General features: G+C 29.0%; 2 protein-coding genes across 2 annotated transcripts; one reads left to right on the top strand and one right to left on the bottom strand.

Moving 5' to 3' along the window:
• Nucleotides 1–5,910, bottom strand: LOC125841691 (probable E3 ubiquitin-protein ligase RHG1A). The gene is made up of 6 exons (XM_049520858.1): nucleotides 5,681–5,910; nucleotides 1,911–3,073; nucleotides 1,775–1,825; nucleotides 1,600–1,698; nucleotides 1,166–1,330; nucleotides 1–352 (listed from the first exon to the last, which is right to left on the bottom strand). Exons 2-6 carry the CDS (start codon nucleotides 3,048–3,050, stop codon nucleotides 221–223), a joined length of 1,587 nt encoding a protein of 528 aa, XP_049376815.1. The 5' UTR covers nucleotides 3,051–3,073; nucleotides 5,681–5,910; the 3' UTR covers nucleotides 1–220.
• Nucleotides 5,911–18,835: 12,925 nt separating this feature from the next.
• On the top strand, nucleotides 18,836–21,428 carry LOC125842860 (uncharacterized). The gene is made up of 2 exons (XM_049522149.1): nucleotides 18,836–18,974; nucleotides 19,697–21,428. The coding sequence occupies exon 2, from the start codon at nucleotides 19,733–19,735 to the stop codon at nucleotides 21,344–21,346; it is 1,614 nt and encodes a 537-aa protein (XP_049378106.1). The 5' UTR covers nucleotides 18,836–18,974; nucleotides 19,697–19,732; the 3' UTR covers nucleotides 21,347–21,428.
• The last annotated feature ends 333 nt before the right edge of the window (nucleotides 21,429–21,761 follow it).

The raw sequence follows: 21,761 nt of genomic DNA, 5'->3' as shown, positions 1-21,761 counted from the left end.
TAAGTAAATTCCAGAACACTTTTTATAAGGATTTTTGAAGGAAATAAATATCAATGTTCATCAGCTATCACCACAAAGCCTGCATTGGCATGGGTTTATTGGTTTGATGTGACAAGAACTGTATATATATACAAAAGCAAAGAATTCAAAAAATGAACAGAAACACCCCCACCCCACCCATCAACTTGATGAATTTGTACATTAGGGAAACAAATTGAGCTTAAGATGGAGCTGCTGAAGCTTTGCATATAGGACACCAATTCTTGAGACTCAACCAATGTTTTACACACTCCACATGATACCCATGATCACATTCCAACCTTCCTATTTCATCTCCAATCACATACTCCTCCTGCGAAAAACACGTCATTTACTTAATTGAGTCACAACTTTGAATTCATTTTGGTATGCATAATCCTAGATGCATGAAGTGGCGGGAGACACCTTTTCATAACAAAATGATGTTATAGAGAACACATAATATAACATTTAAAAACGGTTCTAAAGATTAACTTGACAAAAATAGTGAAATGTTGTTGCGATTATACAGAGGTCTAACTATGTGTGTGCGCATGCATGCATATTATAAAATATATTTCAAGAAACAATATGTATATAGAATAGACCATCACTGCTTGAAAGTATCATCAATTTGGAACAACTAAAGCATTAGAACCTCTACATAGAACCAAACAGACATGTGGAGTAGTGATTATACGCTAACACCACATGTACAAAGTATGGTCGCTAGATGCATGGAACTATGTCTAGAATGGGATAGACTTGTCTATATTATGCAAAAACAGAACTAAATCTAGTGACATCCTCACTCAAATTACGGCTCTAATATTAGGCCAAGAATTTTTCTACTCCATCGTATTCAAGAAGAGAGATTGACAAGGTATAAACCTAGAGAACTCTACTAAATAAAAGTTAGCTAATTGATGACTAAAACATCTTAGGATGTATAACATAAAACTAATGAAGTGTTGACTGCACTTCGAGTAAATATTGCATCAGAAAAAAAAAAAAAAACAAAGTGACAAAGCAAGGTGCTACCTACTTATAAAGGGAGGTGAATAACATCGCAAATGATAAATTAGATTTAAGTATAACACATCAGGAACATTGGAATATACAAAATATTGCTTGAAGTGGGAACAACCTGACAAATAGTGCATTTGACCTCATCTTCATTCTCGTCGCTTCCAAATTCTCCTATTTCTGAAGGCATAGCCTGATAAATGCTTTTCCGGATGCACTTTGACAATGCCTCCTCTGACAGAGCTGTGCTAACACTCCCCATCCTCTCCTCGAGAGCTAATAATTCCTGTTAACAGGCAAAAAATGAAGTTTTGCAGGGCGTAAAAGGTATAACGAACGGTGGGAACTTATCTTTTGTGCGACAGTGATCTTGAAGCTATTGGATGAACCTCAACCCACTACCCCCATAAAAAAAACCTCGACATTTTGATGAAAATTAAGTTTGGATGAACATAGTCAGTAATAATATCCCAGCCTTTAGTGCTAAATATTAATACACAAAACTGTTACCTTTGTCAAAAAAAAAAATATATATATACTGAAGAGAATAAAGACCTCATAGGACATATTGTCTATATCCAGCCTCATTCCTCTATGCTGGTCGTAGAAGTTGAGGCCACCAAGAAACAAGTTGGTTTCCAACACAAGTAGTTGCTGTAGAAAATAAGAGTTCATCATAAATACGAATAGGAAACGCCTGAGTGGTACGAAATACTCAAAGGTGGACTACCTCATATGTTAATTCCTCATCTTGTTCCATTCTTTCGAGTGCCACTAATACCTGTACAGAAAAGCAGCGATCAAAGTGAAATACCGTCAAACCTGATCCAGAAAAACAGTGACTGAGATTCTGTTGGGTAAAATACCTGAGCAACTCCATCCATGTTATATCGGTGCAAGGCATCATGGTTCATTAATTGGTTTATACCTAGTTGTGCAGAAGTTCCAGACACTCCAGCTGGGAGATCTTCAACATCATTTCCAGGAAAACTAAAAGCACTTGAATCACTCGAAGAGGCATCTGAGAAAAATTGACTTGATGACTGCAGACTGAAATTTGGAGATTCAGGCTGAGGTGAATTCTGGAAAAAGCCAGATGACGAATCTCGTACTGAATCTCTAAGCCTAGGCACATTCATTGACCTGCGAGTCCTAACTGATACAGCACGACTATCCTCCCTAATATCAAAGTTTTTACTACTCCTTGAATCGGAAATTGAGATACCACGAGTTGGACGAATGACATCTCCTCCTTTTGGTAATGCCCCACTTACTTTCTTCCCTTTAGAGGATGAAGTGCTTTCACCTTCTGAATTTCTTCTTTTTACCATGTCCCTTCTACTAAATCTTGAATCTGCTGTTGAACAACTCTGTGGAGAGATATCTGATTGTGAGTTGCATTTTAAATTTCTCGGCACATATCCAGCCCCACTAGCAGTGCCCCTGGTCCCTGCACCAATGGCCTTAGACGACGAAGAAACAGACGAACCTACTGGACTATTTTGATTGGAATACTTGGGAGTAAATAATCTACGAGGTTTACTGCTTGAAGCGCCACTAGAGCAACCTACTTCTTTCAATGTAATTTTACTTGATCCAGTATCTTGAATTACTGAATTGAATTGGGGTTGATGCGCTTTTGATGACTTCATGTGTTCCGAAGCTTCAGGTTCACCATGTGAACAAGTCGTTTCTGATTGATCATTTCCAACATGAGAATTTGCTTTCCTGTCCTTCAGTGATTTTCTCGCATTAGCCATCACAGAGGATGTCCTACATGAACTTCCAACAACTTCTTTTCCATTTGAAGAAGTGAAAGAAGGCCTGAGAGGTCTTGGTTTCTCTGTACTTCTAACTTGCGGGCTCTTCATAGAGTTGTGCCGGCTGCTGCATCCATATCGAGAGCACAACTGAACATTTTCATCCCTGCTGTCAGCTATGTCCCTCAAACCTCTTCTGGGAACGTAAAGGCCATTAACAGCTCTTTTGCTTGAATATTCATCCATAGATTACATACAACCTCTTAGTTCTGTCATGTCAAAACCAAATAGCATAATGTTACTACTAGTTAGACCTTAAAATCACGAAGTCAAAGACTTACTTTTTAGCAAATGAGGACAGGACTACCATAAAAAAATTCAATCACAGCAATCAACAAATTTCAAGAAGAACGATCAAGTATATTGCAATTGAGAAGAAACCTCAATTTTACCACTCTGAAATTCACTTTCAAGGTGATGAATATAAGGAAAACCTCAAGCAAAATTAAAGTCACAAACTCATAGTGATAGATGACGAGAATTTTCTCTAACCCCTATCATCAAAACTCAGTTTTCCTACAAGAAACTGAGAATCTTTCGATGGGAACAACAAAAGTAATACTATTACGAAGACAAGCAGTATGAAAAGGCAACTCGTAATCACATCATTTGCAAGTTAATCAACTATCAACAATGTAGCATGTGTCTAGGAGATCATAACCCGATGCATTCATTATTGTGATGATTGTCATAATTTACTACATTTGGTGCAATTCTTCCCCTTTAACCGGAATTGCAACCTTACGAAACTCACATAGGCAGCAAGTAAACCTCAATATTAGTAAAAATTTCTCACATAACTCTGAATATCACAGATACAAATCTATGAATATATGCCTTAAGTTGCACAGATGATTTGCCAATAAATAAAATCGTAAAAGATGGCTAATGGTATCACAGCTACCCAACAGTGAGCACCACTTGTCTTTCATCAATTCCTTGTAATATATTTGAAGAATCATCCAGAAATCAGAAACCAACTAAAGGAAAAACTCCAAGAGTCTTACAAACCAAACAAAAGGGGAAAGACGACGGAGGGAAGGAATATAATCATAAGGGTGACACCAGTTATGAATTCAAAGATAGAGCCTTTACAGAATTCAAACAAAGCTACTCAGAAAAACAAAGTAGACATCAAAATTTTCATCTTAGTCACATAAATAGTCAAGAAAATAATTTAAAAATAAAATAGAGAATCCCAATAAAATTGAGCATAACAAGAATAATCCAGTCAAAATTAAAGCTTGAAAATATGAAGAAAAACAAATACCATTGGAGTCTACTACAAGGGAAGCCAATAAGCATCAAAGAAAGAAACTTGGAGACAAACCCATGCCAAGAAAATCATACTGCTGACATATCATCAGTCAAAGTCCATTAAAATGGCTTTTTTAGTTCTTTAAATATCAAAATATTATGAGAAAGAAAAAAAACAGCAACTCCAATAAAACTGAGCATAACAAGAAACAATAAAAGGGAAATACCACCTTTTAAATTGAAATACCATTAGAGACTATCAAGGAAGCCAGCGGACATCAAAAGTAGAAACTTGGAGACAAAACCATTACAAGAAAATCACATTATTGACATATCATCAGTCAAAAAACTATTCAAATTAGCTTTTTTTACAATCTTTTCACTCAAACCCAATAAAATTGAGCACAAATAAGAAACAATAAGAGTAAAAAAGATCAAATTTTTATATGAAAATATTACCATAAGAGCCTATCAAGGAAGCTAGAGCACATCAAAAATATCAACTTAGAGACAAAACCATGTCGAGAAAATCATATTATTGACATATCATCAATCAAAGACCATTGAAATACTAACTTCTTAAGTTCTCTAAAATATCAAATCTAAAAGAGAAGGCAAAGAAAAAAAACAATCTCAATAAAACTGAGCAAAGAAACACTAAGAGTGAAAAAGATCAAATTTTTATATGAAATATTACCATAAGAGCATATAAAAAAAAAAGCAACTTTGAGACAACCCCATATTAAGAAAAATCATATTATTGACATATCATCAATCAAAGACCATTGAAATACCAACTTCTTAAGTTCTCTAAAATATCAAAACCTTAAAGAGAAAGCAAGGAAAAAACACAATCCTAATACAATTGAGCAAATATAAGAAACAATAAGAGTGAAAAAGATCAAAATATTACCATAAAGGCCTATCAAGAAAGCCAGAGAACATCAAAAATAGCAACTTTGAGACAACCCCATATTAAGAAAATCACATTATTGACATATCATCAGTCAAAAAAACATTCAAATTAGCTTCTTTTTTTCTTACAGTCTTTACACTCAAACCCAAAAAAGTTGAGCATGAAAAAGAAACAATAAGAGTGAAAAAGATCAAATTTTTATATGAAATATCACCATAAGAGCCTATCAAAAAAAAGCCAGAGTACATCAAAAATAGCAACTTGGAGACAACCCCATATCAAGAAATCACATTATTGACATATCATCAGTCAAAAGACCATTGAAATAAAGTTTTTTTCAATTCTTCACACTCAAACCCAATAAAATTAAGCATAAATAAGAAACAATAAGAGTGAAAAAGATCAATTTTTTATATGAAAACATTACCATAAGAGCCTATCAAAAAAGCCAGAGCACATCAAAAATAACAACTTGGAGACAACCCCATATCAAGAAAATCACATTATTGACATATCATCAGTCAAAAAACTATTGAAATTAGCTTTTTTTTCAATCTTCACACTCAAACCCCATATCAACTTTACAAAAATAAAAAGTGCATTACAGTTATCATATCATCCTTAAAAAAGATTAAAACTTTACTTTATTTGTTCCTCTTCCTTCTTGTTGTGCTTCTCTTCTTCTTTACACAAAAGGAAAAAGAAAATGCAAAGAAACAAATGAGGGGAAAAAAGGGTCTTTTTAGAGAGAGAGATAAGGGGGAGAGAGAGAAACGTGTAAATTATGTAAAGATGGGAAGGTGGTGGAGATTTGGAGAAAGAGAAATTAATTCTCAAACAGATAAATACTGAAATGCCGTCCTACCAATGTTTATTTTTATGTTTTTTTATTCTTGATCTCGTTGTTTGACTATTTTGAATTTATGTTGTATAGGCTCCATTCGGGGAAAGAAGAACCTATTCAGAGAAAGTGCTCCTTACCAAAAAAAATTCATACTCACTCTAACTCGAGAATTAAGAAAGAAACACCTTCATTCACTGCACATATCCTATCAATATTTTAATTTTCATAACGAGAAATATCTGCCGTTGGATAAAATAATCTTGTTTTATTTACAAAGTCAAAAATTATGGACCACTTTCACTTATGTTCCCACTTAACTCCCATAATTAATTTTTTAGGAAAGTGATAATATTGCTCTTCTTCTTTTTTTCGCAAAGAGACTAGAAAAGGTAAAAATTACTATTCCCTCGGTCTAAATTCTAATAAGTAATAATAATTAATAATCATTCATTTTATGAAATTAATAGATAAATTTACACTTAATTCCTAATTTATTCTTATTATTAAGTATAGTTATTTCTCTATTATATTTTTAAAGATATTATATTTATTATATTCAAAGGATGATCTAGTAAAATTAGTCTTCTATCAGGGAGAGTAATTCTATTTACATTTCAAAATATTTATTACAATTTTCATTTTAAAAATTGAAGTTAGGAATTTTGATTAATTTTTAAGATGTTTTTTTTTATCATATTGATATGAGAAAAATTATAGTTTATAGTATTTTTCCCACATTTTTTTTAACCATGTCTCCATATTTGTGCTCGCACTTTTCTTGATAAGTTATTCACTAATCTATAATTATAAATTCAATAATTAAAACAAATTATAAGTTTGATGACGATCCTAAAATTCATAAACTCTTCCTATTTTGACCATTTGTCCTCCACTTTTCTTGATCAATTTTCTCAATATAATAATAATAATAATAATAATAATAATAATAATAAGAGGCTTTGACAAGTAGAATCGATCCATGCTATCATCAAAGTATGTACTGCTTTTTTAATTTAATAAGAGGTTCTTGGTTCAAGTCTGGAATATATTTTTTTTTTGTAAAGAACAATGTTTCTTTTATATAACACAAATTAAAATTAATTAAACTTTAAAATAGATATGAAATATCGAATGAGAAATAAATATTAATAAAAAAAATTCATCCTTATTTTGTCTATTCATAAAAGTTTCAAAATTGGAACATTTTTCATAGTTTAAAGAAACATGTTTCATCTTGTACATGTATATATTCATAATTGCGATTCAATAATTAAAACATATTATAAATTTATTAATAAATTAAATTCAGAACTCTTAAAACTTTAATTCAGAAGCTTATTTCATATTAGTTCTACTTTTCTTGATCAGTTTTCTCCCTACAATAAGGGGTCATTATATTTGCGAAAGAAAGTTATTTCATAATTTTAATCTTATCTTTAGATAAAATAAAATAACATTTTAAGATATAATTTTATCTTAGTATTAATTATACCTTCAATAAAAAAAAAATTATTTTTGAGATATTCTATCTTACCTGATGAACTAGACAACTCCTAATAAATCATAAGTAGAATTTCATCTATGAATTCATCTAGGTTTTTGTCGATTCATAAAAGTTTCAATAATAAAAAATTATTGATAGATGTCATCTTTTATGTCTTCTTCATATAATACAACCAAATGGACATTGAATTTATCAAATACTCAAATCATATATTATTATATTTTTAATTATTTACGAAGGGAAAATAAATAATTTTCTTGATATGTCATTTTCTTTAAAAGTAAAGTACAAATAACTACGTTACTTTCAACATAAATAAATGGACAAAATAAAAGGATTAGTATATAGTTACATGAAGTCCAAAAAATAAGAGGAGCCACCTACATCTAGTTTCGTTTGCTTTTTGTGGACATAACCAAACCCCACCATAACATGAAAGGGAAAGTCAAACAAAGGGCCACCTTATAATAAACTACTACTTCTACTTATCAATTTACGATATCAGTATTAAAGTCTGATTAAATTCAAATTATCTATTAAAAAAATTTATGAAAAAGTAGAGCATTTCCTAACAAAGATGATTTTATCTCTAAAGAACTTTTTTCTTTTTGAACAAGTAAAAAGATTTTACTAATGTTTGATAATCATTTTGAAATTGATTTTATTCGAATAATTTTATCGTGAGATATTATAAAGAATTACTTCATTTATACGATTTGAACATGGTACATATAGTTTAGAATGAAGAGGTATTATATCACTCCTAACAACCTTATGGCGCATTAATTTTTGGAATGTTATGACATCAATTATCTATTTATATTAGGCATTTCTTCGATCCATTCTTCCTAACACGCTCTTCAATCAAATTCATAATTGTTGCTATCGATTAACACCATTTTTAGATATTTTGATAAGATTGTATACGAATTGTAAAATATTAAAATTTTCACAAAATATTAAATTTTATGTTTAAGAAAAAAAAATATGATTTTAAAAAAATTCAAATTATACGTCTAAATAAAATTTGATTTCAAATCATGAAATATTTCATACTATTTTTTTCTTTAAGTAGAAGATACAAGGCTTTATTTTTATTTTTTTGTGATTGAAGCAAATAATTCCGTTCGGTCTGTTGTTCTATTTTGTTTTCTAAGTTAAAACTTTGATATATTTGTACACTTCTAATATTTTACAATTATTTTGATATAAAATGATTGAGAAAATATTTTTCATACTAATAATAAGTACGAATAAAAGCTTTATTGAAAAGAGGAACTTTCACATATAGCCACTCAAAATTAGCCTAATTACTTTCCATAACTATAGTTTGATAATTACAATTCGTAGCTACATGTCATAGGGAGGAGAAAGGTGAGCGAGATTGGGAGAGAGCCGAGCAAGAGAGGGCAAAGAGTGGGAGAGAGGTGAACTGTATATGTATATCGGTTAGATAATTGTATATTATACATATGCATTTTATGGCAACCGAAATTGGGAGAGGGAGGAGAGAGGAGAGCGAGAGAGGGCAGAGAGTGGGAGAGAGGTGAATTGTATATGTATATCGGTAAGATAATTATATATTATACATAAGTATTTGTATATTCTTGCGAATTATACATATACAAACGTGACTAATTATACAATCTCGAAGTCAGCCCACGTAATTAATGTATAATGTTAGTCGCGAGTGGTAATTATAACAAACTATAGCTATGATGAGTAATTAAGTAGTATAAGTTTGCTTAACCACGTAATTTTCTCTTGAAAAAATTACGTGGCACAATATTTCTTAATGAGCGTAAAATAAGCTAAAGTAATACCGCATATGTGCACTTTTAATTGTCATGTTGTGTTTTTCGAAAGTTAATTTGACTGATTTTCAAAGTTAAATTAGATTACATTAATTCGATATTTAAATAAAAAAAGTTTAAATATTCAAAAACTATACGAAAAGTACTATAAATTCCAATTTTTTCATAACAATATGATAAAAAAATACATCGTAAAATGTTAGTCAAAGTTATTACTATCATTTAACTCTAAAAAAGAAAATTATGACAATTAAAAGTGAACGGAGATAGTACTTATTATATGTACAAAAATATCTAGACAATTATAAATGTGCGAATACATTTATTAATTTTGCAAGTTCAATGTATTAATACATTTACTCGTGCAAATATAATATATTCCATTATAGAGATATCATTTTGGCGCAAATACATTTATTATGCACAATATGTACGCACAAATACAATGTATTTCTTATATTTTTAATATTAAATATTTCTACATTTAGAATTAATTAGTATATAATATTCGCTATTGTTCATCAATCTAATGCAAATAATGTTATTTACAAAAAAAAATCAAACTTTATTCTCGTTAAAAATTGAATGTTAAACTATAAAAACACTTTTATCATGAGTCCTAAATCCTAACGAATTATAATAACATAAAATTGAAAAATTAATTGTTTTTATTTTTTAAATACACAAATACGATAACACCTCTCTCTCTAAGACTATAACAACATGTTAGTTCCGAGAATTTTTTGGAATTATTTGACTATTACAGGCAAAAATAATATGTAAAATTATTTAAATTTTAAGCTTACTCATACTTTGTATTAAGAAGGAAAATCTTTTAATGAAAAAAATATATTCATACAGTATTCTGTGTCATAAATAGTGTAAATAATTTAATGTCAAATTTTAAGTTTAGAAACACTTCATATAAAGAAGGAAATATTTTAAATGAAAAACATATATTCATATAATATTCTTTGTCATAAATAATGTATTTAAAACATCAAATATTTGATCAAAATTACTAAACATATCATTGGTAACCTCAGAGAATTTGTCTATATAAAGATGGTTAATTAAGATATTACCAAAAAAATAAATATAAAGCTAATATTTTTTCTAAAATATAAGCTAAGAATTTTTTTCCATATATTATATATAAAGTCATTTTACGTCTTCTTAGATTTTAGCTAAGTATTTACAATAATTGAGTCAAAGAATATTTATCCTTTTTTTTTGGTCTTTAGAAGATTTTCGACCCATAATTATATTTTGACTTACGCATTTTTTAAAGATTTACTTCTTATTAATATGTATTTATTTATATGTGCTAAATTTCCAGCTAATACTAATGAAAATAAAATGAGCTGTGCACTATCGAAATTTCCTTATGTATATTTTCTTCACATAAAAGTAAGCTAAACTTTTTTTCATTCTTACAAATAAAATATTTACCAGTTAGAAGATTTTTTTTAAAAAAGAAAAATAATCATATCTTAGATTATCTTTCCTTAAGTAGTTTTGAAAAATATACTTTTCAGAAAAGGAAAAAAATTGTCTCTATATACGTAGTTTTATTAAAATATATATAGGTTGATTAATTAATTACTCCTAAGTTTTGATTGAAGACCAAGGGAGAACAAATCTAATACCAGAAAAGTTGGTGAGTGCTTGTTAGTTTTCTTCTTTTTTCTTTTAGTTTAATACTCCTTCTTTTCGTCCATTTTTACTTGTTATATTTCGTTTATGGAGAGTTAAATTGTATGAACTTTAATCAACTTAATTTTAAGATGATGAGAATGATTACAAATTTGCAGTTTATAGTATTTTTTTTATGGTTATCAAAAATCTAAATTCTAAATTTAGAATATTGAATAACTCTGATTTAATTAATTAGCTCTAAAAGTTAGTCAAATTAATTTTAATGAAGTGAAACGTGATAAATAAAAGTAAATGGAGAGAGTATCTTCTAACTATTTGTCATTTTTCTAGGCAAGTTGCAGTTTTCTTCTTTATTTTTTGAATAATTTCTGTCTTAATAAAGGGTTAAATTTTTATGCTTTGCTATTCCTTATTTTTTTGTTTTATAGCATAGTTGGTTAAAAAAAAATCAATTTCAAACGTTTTATTTCTTCTTCTATTAATCAAGTACGAATAAGTATTTATCATTTTTATTCTCTATCACCACGTATTTTTTTTAGTAAATCACAAAATCAACCCCAAAGAAATGAAAACATGAATGTTTTGGTGGATACTTCTTCCGTCTCAATTTATGTCACTTTTTAAAGTTTGAAATTCAAACAAGAACTTTTTTTAGCGTATTTTTAAAAATATTTAGAATAGTCAAATATTGTAACTTTTTCTATAATTTTTAGTATATAAATTTTATTTTAAAAAAATTAAAAAATTTATCACCAAATTCACGATCAAAATTAAATGTAATTTACTTGAAAAAAGTTTTTGTAGGGTGTGGAAGCATTCTTCAATGGATCCTGACATGATTCGTCCACGGAAATGCAAGGTAGATTACATTAATTGGAAAACTTGAAAAATCAAAATACTTCCTCCGTCTTAATTTACGTGATATCTTTTAGAATTTAATTACTATCAAAAAATACTTTTAATTGTTAATTATTGTGATTTATAGTACTTTTTCTGTGATTTTCAAATATATAGACTTTATTTCAAAAAAAAATCTTGAAGATTCCATGTCCAAATTCATAGTCAAACTTAAATTGTTTGACTCGCCATATAAACTCAGATAGAGAAATTAACTTTTAATTTTTATTTTATTTTTCTGTATCAATTCACAAAATTAAATTCTTACAATGTTTCTCTTGTGTGGTATGACAGCCTTGTCCACCACCACCATCTCCTCCGCCACCTCCATCGCCTAAAAAAGAGGAACTGCCACCACCGCCACACGGTGAACATGTCGCACAAGCGTGTCAACATGATTGTTGTGAATTTCGTGGACATTCGTTACCTTTTTTGCAATTAGCACCACCATCAGCACCACCATCATTATGGCCATGTCATTTGTCACCACAACCCCCACCACACGTCAGAAACTACTGGAATGATGACTCAGAACGGTTTTCAAGAATGAGGAGGGTTGAGAGCCTTGAGATGGGCTATAGGATGAATTTTCATGACCCTTTGGATGATTTGCATGAGAATAACCATCATACTCTACGTCGTTTAGGGGGACACCACCAATGCCATGGGCCACCACCAATGTTAATGGGGCACCACCTTTATCAACCACCACCATCGTTGGGGTACCACCGTGGACAACCACCCTTGTTGTTGGGGCACCACCGTGAACCACCAGCATCCTATTTCCCTCAAGCTGGTGACTATTATGGCTACCAATATGGCTATGATAATCCAAATGGTTGCATGATTATGTGATGTCCACAAGTTAAAATTATTGCAATATTTTTTTTATCTATATATTATTTCTTTTGTTCACTTTTATTTTGTCGACTATTATAAAAATATATTTTTATTTTTAATATATCAATAAAAGGTAATTATTTTTAAAATTACAAGAGATTTAAGATTCTGATTATGACAATGACAAACACATTAAGGCCTCATTTGTTACTCTTAATAGAGTTTTGAATTTGAATGATCGTTCAAATCTTAGCCTAATAAGTATATTTATTTTTGTTTAGATTTTGCCACATATTCGATTTTATTCAATCTAATTCGATCAAATCTGCAAATAAGTCTTAAAAGCATTCAGCCCTTCATATTTTATTAAAGATAAAGTATATCATGAATAAATATTTTGGGTCACATAAAGAATATAATAGATGAGATTATATATGGCATTCCTTGACCTTCAATCATTTTGGTGCTCTTATTCTTTACTATTTTGTTGTCGTATTTCATGATAAATTATATTGATATATTTCATATGTTGTCATTTTAATGATTTTATTATGTTATATTAATATCGTCTCAAATATATAAGTGATATAATATTTAATTTAAATACTATATGTTTAAATTTTGTATTTAATAATAATACTCCTAATTGTACACATTTAGACCTTAAGAAAAGTAGATTACTTTGACAAAATAAACATAGATTACCAAGTATATATTTGCTAATTAATGAAAAACCTAAATATCCAATAAAATAATTATCCATCATGCATATGAGATTGATGCTGAGACATTCGGGTGCGGATGGGAATTCCCCAATAGAATCTACAGATTCCCATATTATTCGATAATAAAGATTCACGATGTATCTATGATATAAATAGTGAAATAAGTTATTCTAAACTTGACAACCAAATAAGATATCAAAACTTTATCCTGAACTATTTTTATCCCAAAATTAATTATTTTTATCCCTTTACATCGAACGACCTCTTAGATATCAAATTAATTCGAACACCAACATTATCATAAAAAAAAATGTTTGTGATTGAGTTGTCAAAGTGCATACAAATGTATAAAATAAATAAGCATTTGCGTACACGTACTATTAGATATCCATGAAGCATAACAACATTGACCCACCAAGATTAGTATAACTCACTAATTTGTTGTCATCTTGCCTTTGGTCTATCTGTACTAGCAGAATCTCAATAATAATAAGAGGCTAGACACCTTTTTTATTGACGTATCTGTTTCATATCGAGAGTAATTTTAAAATTTTAAATGTTTTATTCATATGTTTACTTTATATCATTCAATGATTATATTTTAAAGGTGGTTTACAAAGGTTTTTCCACGATAGTTTGATCCCAGATCAATAAAAGGTTTTTTGCTAAATATATAAAATGTTAATAACATCATTAAATATTCATTAAATAAAAATAGATATATTTTTTTAAACTGGCTAGATCACTTTGATCTTATTAGTATGATTTGTTGAGCCCATGCTGGAACAGGACTTAGCATCTGGTGGTTTTACAAGGCTTTTGGTTTTATTTCTTTTAATTCAAAATAATTGAATACTTTTATAGCAACATGTTTTGTTTTGATACTTTGATTGCTAGCAAAATGTTTTTATAAAGAATAAATAATATAATCGTAGACATTAAAATTTTGTGGGACTCTACAAGATGTGTTCAAATTCGAGTTGAAACTTTACAAGACGTGTTTAATTTCAGTTGTGATTTTTGGAGGCTACTTAACCCTAAATCCTAGTTCATGCCTATATAAAGGGTACCATATTCCCTTAAAAAGGCATCTCGAATATTCTGCAATTAATGAAATATTCATAAAGAGATCAAACTCAAATCATCCTAGTTCGAGAAATACGTCACTAACATCCCTCGAATCATGAATAAATTCTGCAAACAATAAAAGATTAATTCAACGAAAAACATGATTGTTATAGTGAAATATTAAATCAATCTTTCATGTTATGTTATATTATTATAAAGAATGATTGTTATAAAGATTCTATTTGTATTAAAAATGAGGTGATATAAGGATCCATTTACCCTAAAATGCTACTTTTGACACATATCTAAATAAGTCGGACCTCAAAATAGAACTTCTTCAACAAATAGCATTTGTCAAGTTGGCATTGAGAGGTTTGATTCACTTTTTAGCCCAATAAGTAATGGCATGCCAAAACAATTTGATTACTAAATTAATGAATGCAATTAGCCTATATTTAATTAGTGGAATTTCTTAAGATCACATTAATCATTATAATAAAGTCGTTTTCCCAATTAACAATTCCACTTATCATTGATGGGTATTAAAGGGAGGAAAATGGAGATATTTTCAAATTCAAACAACTTGAAATTGTTATGTTGATCATAATATAATTAATTGCGTTATTAAAGTCAAAGATGATATCTTATCAACTTCAATTCGTAACTTTGATATTTTTGTCTTTAAAGATTCCCTTTGTTATCCTTAATTAAATTATTCATAGTAAATTGGGTCAGTTATATTTGTCTGATTGTCAAAATAATTACATTTGCTAGTTAACTATATATATATTTATTTATTAAAATAACATTAATTTTGAGATGGAAGAAATTATATTTTGAATCATCAAGAATATAGATAATCGAAAAGTTTGAGGCAATTTTTAGCCAATTAAGTAATGACAACATTTTGACTGCTGCCTTAATGAATGCAATTAGCCTATATTTAATTAGTAGAATTTTTCTAATCATATTATAAGGTCGTTTTCCCAATTTGCAGTCCCACTTTATCATTGATGGATATATATGTAAGGAAAAAATGAAGATATTTTTCGAGTTAAAAAGACTTGCAATTATTAGGTTGATGTAATTAATTTTGGTATGTCAAAGGAAATTTAATTTTGGAATTACTTTCTTAATTATGAGAAAATTAATATTCTTAACTTGATCATTTTTTTATTTTGCACTTGCATTAAGAAATGATGTAACTTTATCCTTCTACCCTTATTTAATGTTTTCTTAAGTCAACTTTATTAATAAATGACAAGATTAATTAATTATTTTATCAAGGGTATAATAGGTAAAATATGGTAATTTATGCATAAATTTTATAAAATGACAAGTATTGTGGTTCAGCTATTTATAGAAAGGGATGACATATAAAATGGGATGACCTTTTTCTTTAAAGATTGCATTTCTTATCCTTTTGTTTAAGCTATGATTAATAATAAATTAACTAAATAATTATCCGCTCAATCATTTAAATTAAAATACTCGCACAATTTTTTTAATATATATATAGTCTTACAAAAATAAACAATAAATCTAACGATTTATGTATGTATGTCAAAGTCATATAAAGAGATCACTCATCTCAATATGATTGATGTGAGACTTCTGTAACATCTTTCTTATGTTCAGGATTGAACATCTGAAGTATGGACAATTGTTATATGAAACTCAACATCAAGAACAAAAATGGAAAGGGGTATTACCTAGGTACCATAAAAAAAATAATTAAAAAGAGAGTTTTGGACCTAACTCAACTAAACTAACTCATGAGGGTGAGAGTTATCCAAAACATCAAGAAACCACTCATTCCATAATTGACCGATATGGACTTCTTCAACACCTTTCTCACACTCAGAACTCAACATTACAAGCATAAACAATTTTAATATGAGGACCCAAACACAAAAACGGAAATAGGGATTCATCCTACCTAAATACTATAATAAATGAATGAATTTTGATCTAACGCAATCCAAAAACTAACGTAAGAGGTAAGAATTATACCAGTCATATAAAAAGACCACACATCCTATAATTAACTGATGTGAGACTTCTTCAACACATTACTCTTAATGGGATGGTTGAGAGCTAACTTATGTCATTCTTGTTCTAAGACATTATTATAAAATTCATCCTTTGCAATTATTATTCTTGTAATGTCTAATCAATGAAGGTGAGATAGGGAACAATTAGTTATATATAAATTAGTTTAGACCAAAAAGATTGTATTTAATTAGAACATATACTTATAATTTATAATATGGTTGTTAGTGCAGATATACATTATTTTGAAATTGAGATACTCTGAGATTGTCAAATTATTATAAACCAAACTTTTTCAAGTTTCTTTATCTTTTGTTTAAATAAAATTTGAGTTTGTCTCTCCTTTTAATAAGTAAAAATAATCAAAATATTCCATTATAATTTATAATTATATATCTGCAGTCCCTTCTTCTTCTTCTTTTTCCCTTTTTAATAATAATTTATTTAAGATAAAATATTAGTGGATGACAAAATTGATACACTTGTCATATTCTCTCCACAATTAAATTAATGGGTGGATTATACAAACTGAAAATGTGTAGGTCCCTTTAATTTATGGTATAAATGGACAAACGTAATTAGCCAAACTACTTATCTGTACTTATCGTTAAAAACAAAACAAATAAATATATATAATATATATTTATAGTAATTAAAAAGAGATTAGTAATAAACAAAAATTTTAAACTAAGTGACAAGTTTTTTTTTAAAAAAAAAAATAAATTATCAATGTAATGATTTTAACTAGTGGATAATGTATTAATAAACAATAATAAGGAACAAAAACATTAATCCATGATTATGTGATTTGTTTTCTTTAATTTCCTTGAGATTTTATTTATTGATTTAATTACGTTGAGAAACTAGATGTCGAATATTTTGAAACTAATATGATTTGATGTAGTCAAACAAATTATATTACAATTCAAAATGTGATTAATTTTTTTTAATACTTCTTGTGCATTGTATTAGTTTTTTTGTTTGGCAATATTGCTTGCATATTTGTGCGGATATTATATTACTATAAAGAAAAAATAGAGAATAAGAAGATAAAAGAAAAGAAAAATCAGTTGCTAAGATGACCTTTAATTTTAAAATTAAAAGCCGGCAGCGTTTGGAATTTATAGTTTATTTGTGACCAATTCTATTATTTTTTAACCTCTTCGTATAAACATTATTTTTTTCTCCTCTGTTTATTCGAGTCCGTAATTTCAAGATTGGATATAAAAGATATTTATCATACGAGCAACTCTCTCTTGAGATATTTAGTGATGTTTGTGGTCCATTTCGTATAGAATATCGCCTATTGAAATTTGTAGGAGAGGAAATCCTATTTTTGCGTAAGATTGTATGATATCGTATATTTTTATATAATTGGATAAAATATGTATAAATAGCTCTTTTATGCTTTTAGTTTTATACAAAGTTGATATATTGTTTAAAGTAAGTGCAAATATTATATATGACTATGTGGATTGCGACGTGTTATGTTTGGGCTGTATATTTTTTTTTAAAAGTTCCATATTTTTATAAGAATAAATTGCACCCTTATTGGAAAAGGTAAAAGTGAAAAAAAATAATACATTCATTTGGTGTGATATTTTAATGTTTTTAGAAAGGGAAACTCACATTGTTAAGTAAATATATACTAATTAATTAGTTATTATAGCTATAATTTTAGTTAATTATCACTCGCGATCAACTATCAATGATCAACATGAAATCATAGCTATTTGTTATAAGTTATAACTATCATACCACAAACTTCTTTGTTGGCAGCTTTGATATTATGACGATCCGATTATCGATATGATTTATGAATTATTAATAAGATAGCTAGATTGAATATAGAATAAGGTTATACCACTCTATTATTAGTATTTTATTTCTAATTTTTAAATTAAGGGCAGGGGAAGAAGAAATAGGATGAAGATTACGAGGTGAAAATTCGAATCCAGATCAATTAACAAAACTACTAAGATTCTCAAATTACTCTATTATAACTTTGATGTCATACACTTTTTGGTTTGTGGCTTTAAAATCATGATAACCTAACTATCTTGTTGGATTAGTCATAAGTCATCAAATAGTCACAAGCTCTATGTTGACTCGAACCAAAGCTTGCTTCGGAAGTTGGCGATATGCACGGGAAAATATGTTATTTGAATTTTGAATACTAGAGACATAGGAGTTTACCCAAAGCAATTTTAAATTGAATTTAAATTAACCGAATAAGTGAACTTTGAATATCAAATAATTAAATTGAAAATAAAAATCACATATATTTGTGTTTTTATATGTTTTCCACAACCTTAGGTTGTGCATACTTTACGCATAAATGTTAACAACCAAACTACCAATTTTTCTAACCAATTAAAAAATTATCCAACTTCTTATAAACTATTTTTCCCTAATCTTTATTTTCTTTCTTTTTCTTCCTTCTTTTTTATTTTCTCTCAAATCCCTCAATTTCTTTTCCTATCAATTATCCATATATAATATGAAGGCTTTCATTCATCTTCTTTATTGAAAAGGTGCATTTCCTTTATCAATTTGTATATTTTCCTTTGATAATTTCAAGAAAAGTATTAGTGTATGTTTTATAATTGGAAAATTAGAATTGAATAAAAGGGATATTTAATTAAGTTCTTATATATGTGCACAAAATGCATGAAGAAAATGTATTTTCTTTCATATAATTTTTTATGAATTGGTTGAGATTTGGAGGAATGATTTTTTCTTCTTTTATTGAATTTAATGATATTTATATTTATTTGATTATGTTCTCCAGAAAATTGTTATAATTTGTATTTAGAAATTAAGTCTCAAAGAAGTAGCACTCTTTGTAAAGTTATGGTGGAAAAAAAGATTCATGTATAATTTTCAATTATGATAGAGAATTGATTTTGGCATTGAGAATTCCCATTCTTATTTTTCATTATTCACTATGTTCTTTTATTGCTTAAAGATCGAATTTAACTTAAATATATTGATCGTCTAAAAATTTAACATATGATCAAGTCATTTAAAAAGGTAATTACATTCACTATATCAGTTATAATCATAGTTGAAACTAACTTGTTATGTGTTGAATTCTTGTTCACTATGTTTTTATTGCTTAAAGAGTTTAACTTATATACATCGACAGTCTAAAAGTGTAAACACTATGATCAAATCATTTAAAAAGGTAATTACAATTAATTAACTACGTCAGTTATAATCATATAGCCGAAACTAACTTGTTACCTTTTTACAGGTCCAAATAGTCTTGTTGAGGACTTGAGGCAAAGGAATGGCAACAAAGACAAGGGACATTGCCCCTATAGTAAAAGGCAAGAGGAGCCCTAGCACATCCAAGACAAGGTCTCTTGCACACACAAATGCCATTAATCTTATTGCTTCAAATAGGAAAAATACCTATCTCAAGTCCAAAGTTTCTTCTAGTCCTGAGAAAACTCAAGGCAAGAAACCAACACCATCAACTTATCCCAACATTCACCATAAACAAACCCTAGATTATAGAACATCGATCGATAAGCCTCCATCTAATTTTGATAATACTCAAGTCAAGAAGAATCCAACATTGTTGAATGATCCCAACATTGTCCACAATAAACCAAATGTAGCTCGAGGAAGTTTGTTCGATAATAGGCCTTCTCTACCTTCTAGTCTTGACAATGTTCAAGCCAAGAAGATAGCTTCATCATCTTCTAGCATTCATAATAAACAAAATCCAGCTCAAAGAAGATTATCGTTTGATAATAAGCCTCCTCAATCTCCTAGTCTTGATCATAATACTCAAGGCAAGAAGATAGCTAGTGATACCAACACTCACAACAAACAAAATCTAGCTCGAAGGAGATTGTCTTTCGATCATAGGCCTCCCCTATCGTCTTTTCATGATCATAGTCCTCAAAGCATGAAACTAGTCCCAAAAAGTGATCATAGCATTCATAGGAAACAAACTCCAACACGAAGAAGATTATCGATTGATCATAAGCCTCCCCTGTCTTCTCCCCTGCTAAAAAGCAGAACATCCTCTACTCCTAGGGAAAGAGTTCTCAAACCATCCATTCCATCTTCAAGTAAGAATTCCACTTCTCATAAACCCCTTTTGAATAAATTTCCCAAAACACCACATACTAGTAGTAAGAATGTTACTGGAAAACAACTTAGTGTTGGCCTCTATGCTAAGGCATTGACCATGAACAATACTATCACCAAGAACCAAGATAGTCCTTTTGGTTTAACATCAAATATCATAGCGAATATCGTTCTTCATGAGGGCAAAGAGTTAGAGCAAGAGGAAGACCAAGAACTAGTGATTGAAGATAATGGAGAGCTAAGTGAAACTGTAAACATTGATGAATACCTCAAGGCTGCAGAATCATCCTCATTATATGTTGTGGAAAATCAAGAAGTCATCAAGAATATGGAAGTAGCAAAAGAAGAACAACTATTGGTTGACGAAACAAGCATCATCGAAAACCATAAAGAACTAGAAGAAATCAAGAATCTTGAGCCTAGTAATCATGATCTTGAAGAGATCGAAAAACAAGAAAACGAGAATCAAGAAGAGAAAGAGAAAGATCAAGAAAATGAAACACCATTGGATGATTGTGAACAAAAGAAAGATGAGGGAAAAGAATTGGATTTGAAGATTGATCAAGAAGAAAGTGAAGGAAGAAACAACAAAGAAAAGGAAGAAAACAACAACAAAGTTAGCACAACTACAATGACATTTGCAAAGGCTTATACACATTTGGTGCATAAGAAGGAAATTGTAGTATCATCTAATGATGTTATTGAAGAAACAGCAAGTAAACTTAGAGAGCAAAGGAAGAATAGGGTGAAAGCATTGGCTAGTGCTTTTGAAACTGTCATCTCTTTGCAAGATTCCAAGTGAGTTTACACTAAATTGTATGAATCATTATTCATTCTTGAACATTGTAACAACTTTTCTTAAATACGTTTTGGACAAATATGAAGTAAAAAAATTTCCATGTATTACACGAAAATGTGGAGAAATATTTAATTCTAACCATGACAAGATTGTACAGTCAAATCTCTCTATAACGATGTCATTTGTTTCGATGTTTTTTAATTGTTATAACGAATTGTTATTATAGAGAACATATAATATAGCATGAAAAATCGATTCAAAGAAAGATTTGTCTGTCTGTTATAAAGGATAACTGTCATAGAGAAGTTTGATCGTACACATTTGTATTTATGTAGTCATATGCCATTCATCCCATAAATAGAAAATTTACAAGTGAAAACAAATTCAATAGTAATAGTAATAGTAATAGTTATAGTAG

This window comes from Solanum stenotomum, chromosome 10, assembly GCF_019186545.1.
Source record: "Solanum stenotomum isolate F172 chromosome 10, ASM1918654v1, whole genome shotgun sequence".
In the NCBI taxonomy this organism is placed as follows: domain Eukaryota; kingdom Viridiplantae; phylum Streptophyta; class Magnoliopsida; order Solanales; family Solanaceae; genus Solanum; species Solanum stenotomum.
The sequence above is the reverse complement of the archived record's forward strand: the minus strand, read 5'-3'. Positions and strand labels throughout refer to the sequence as shown.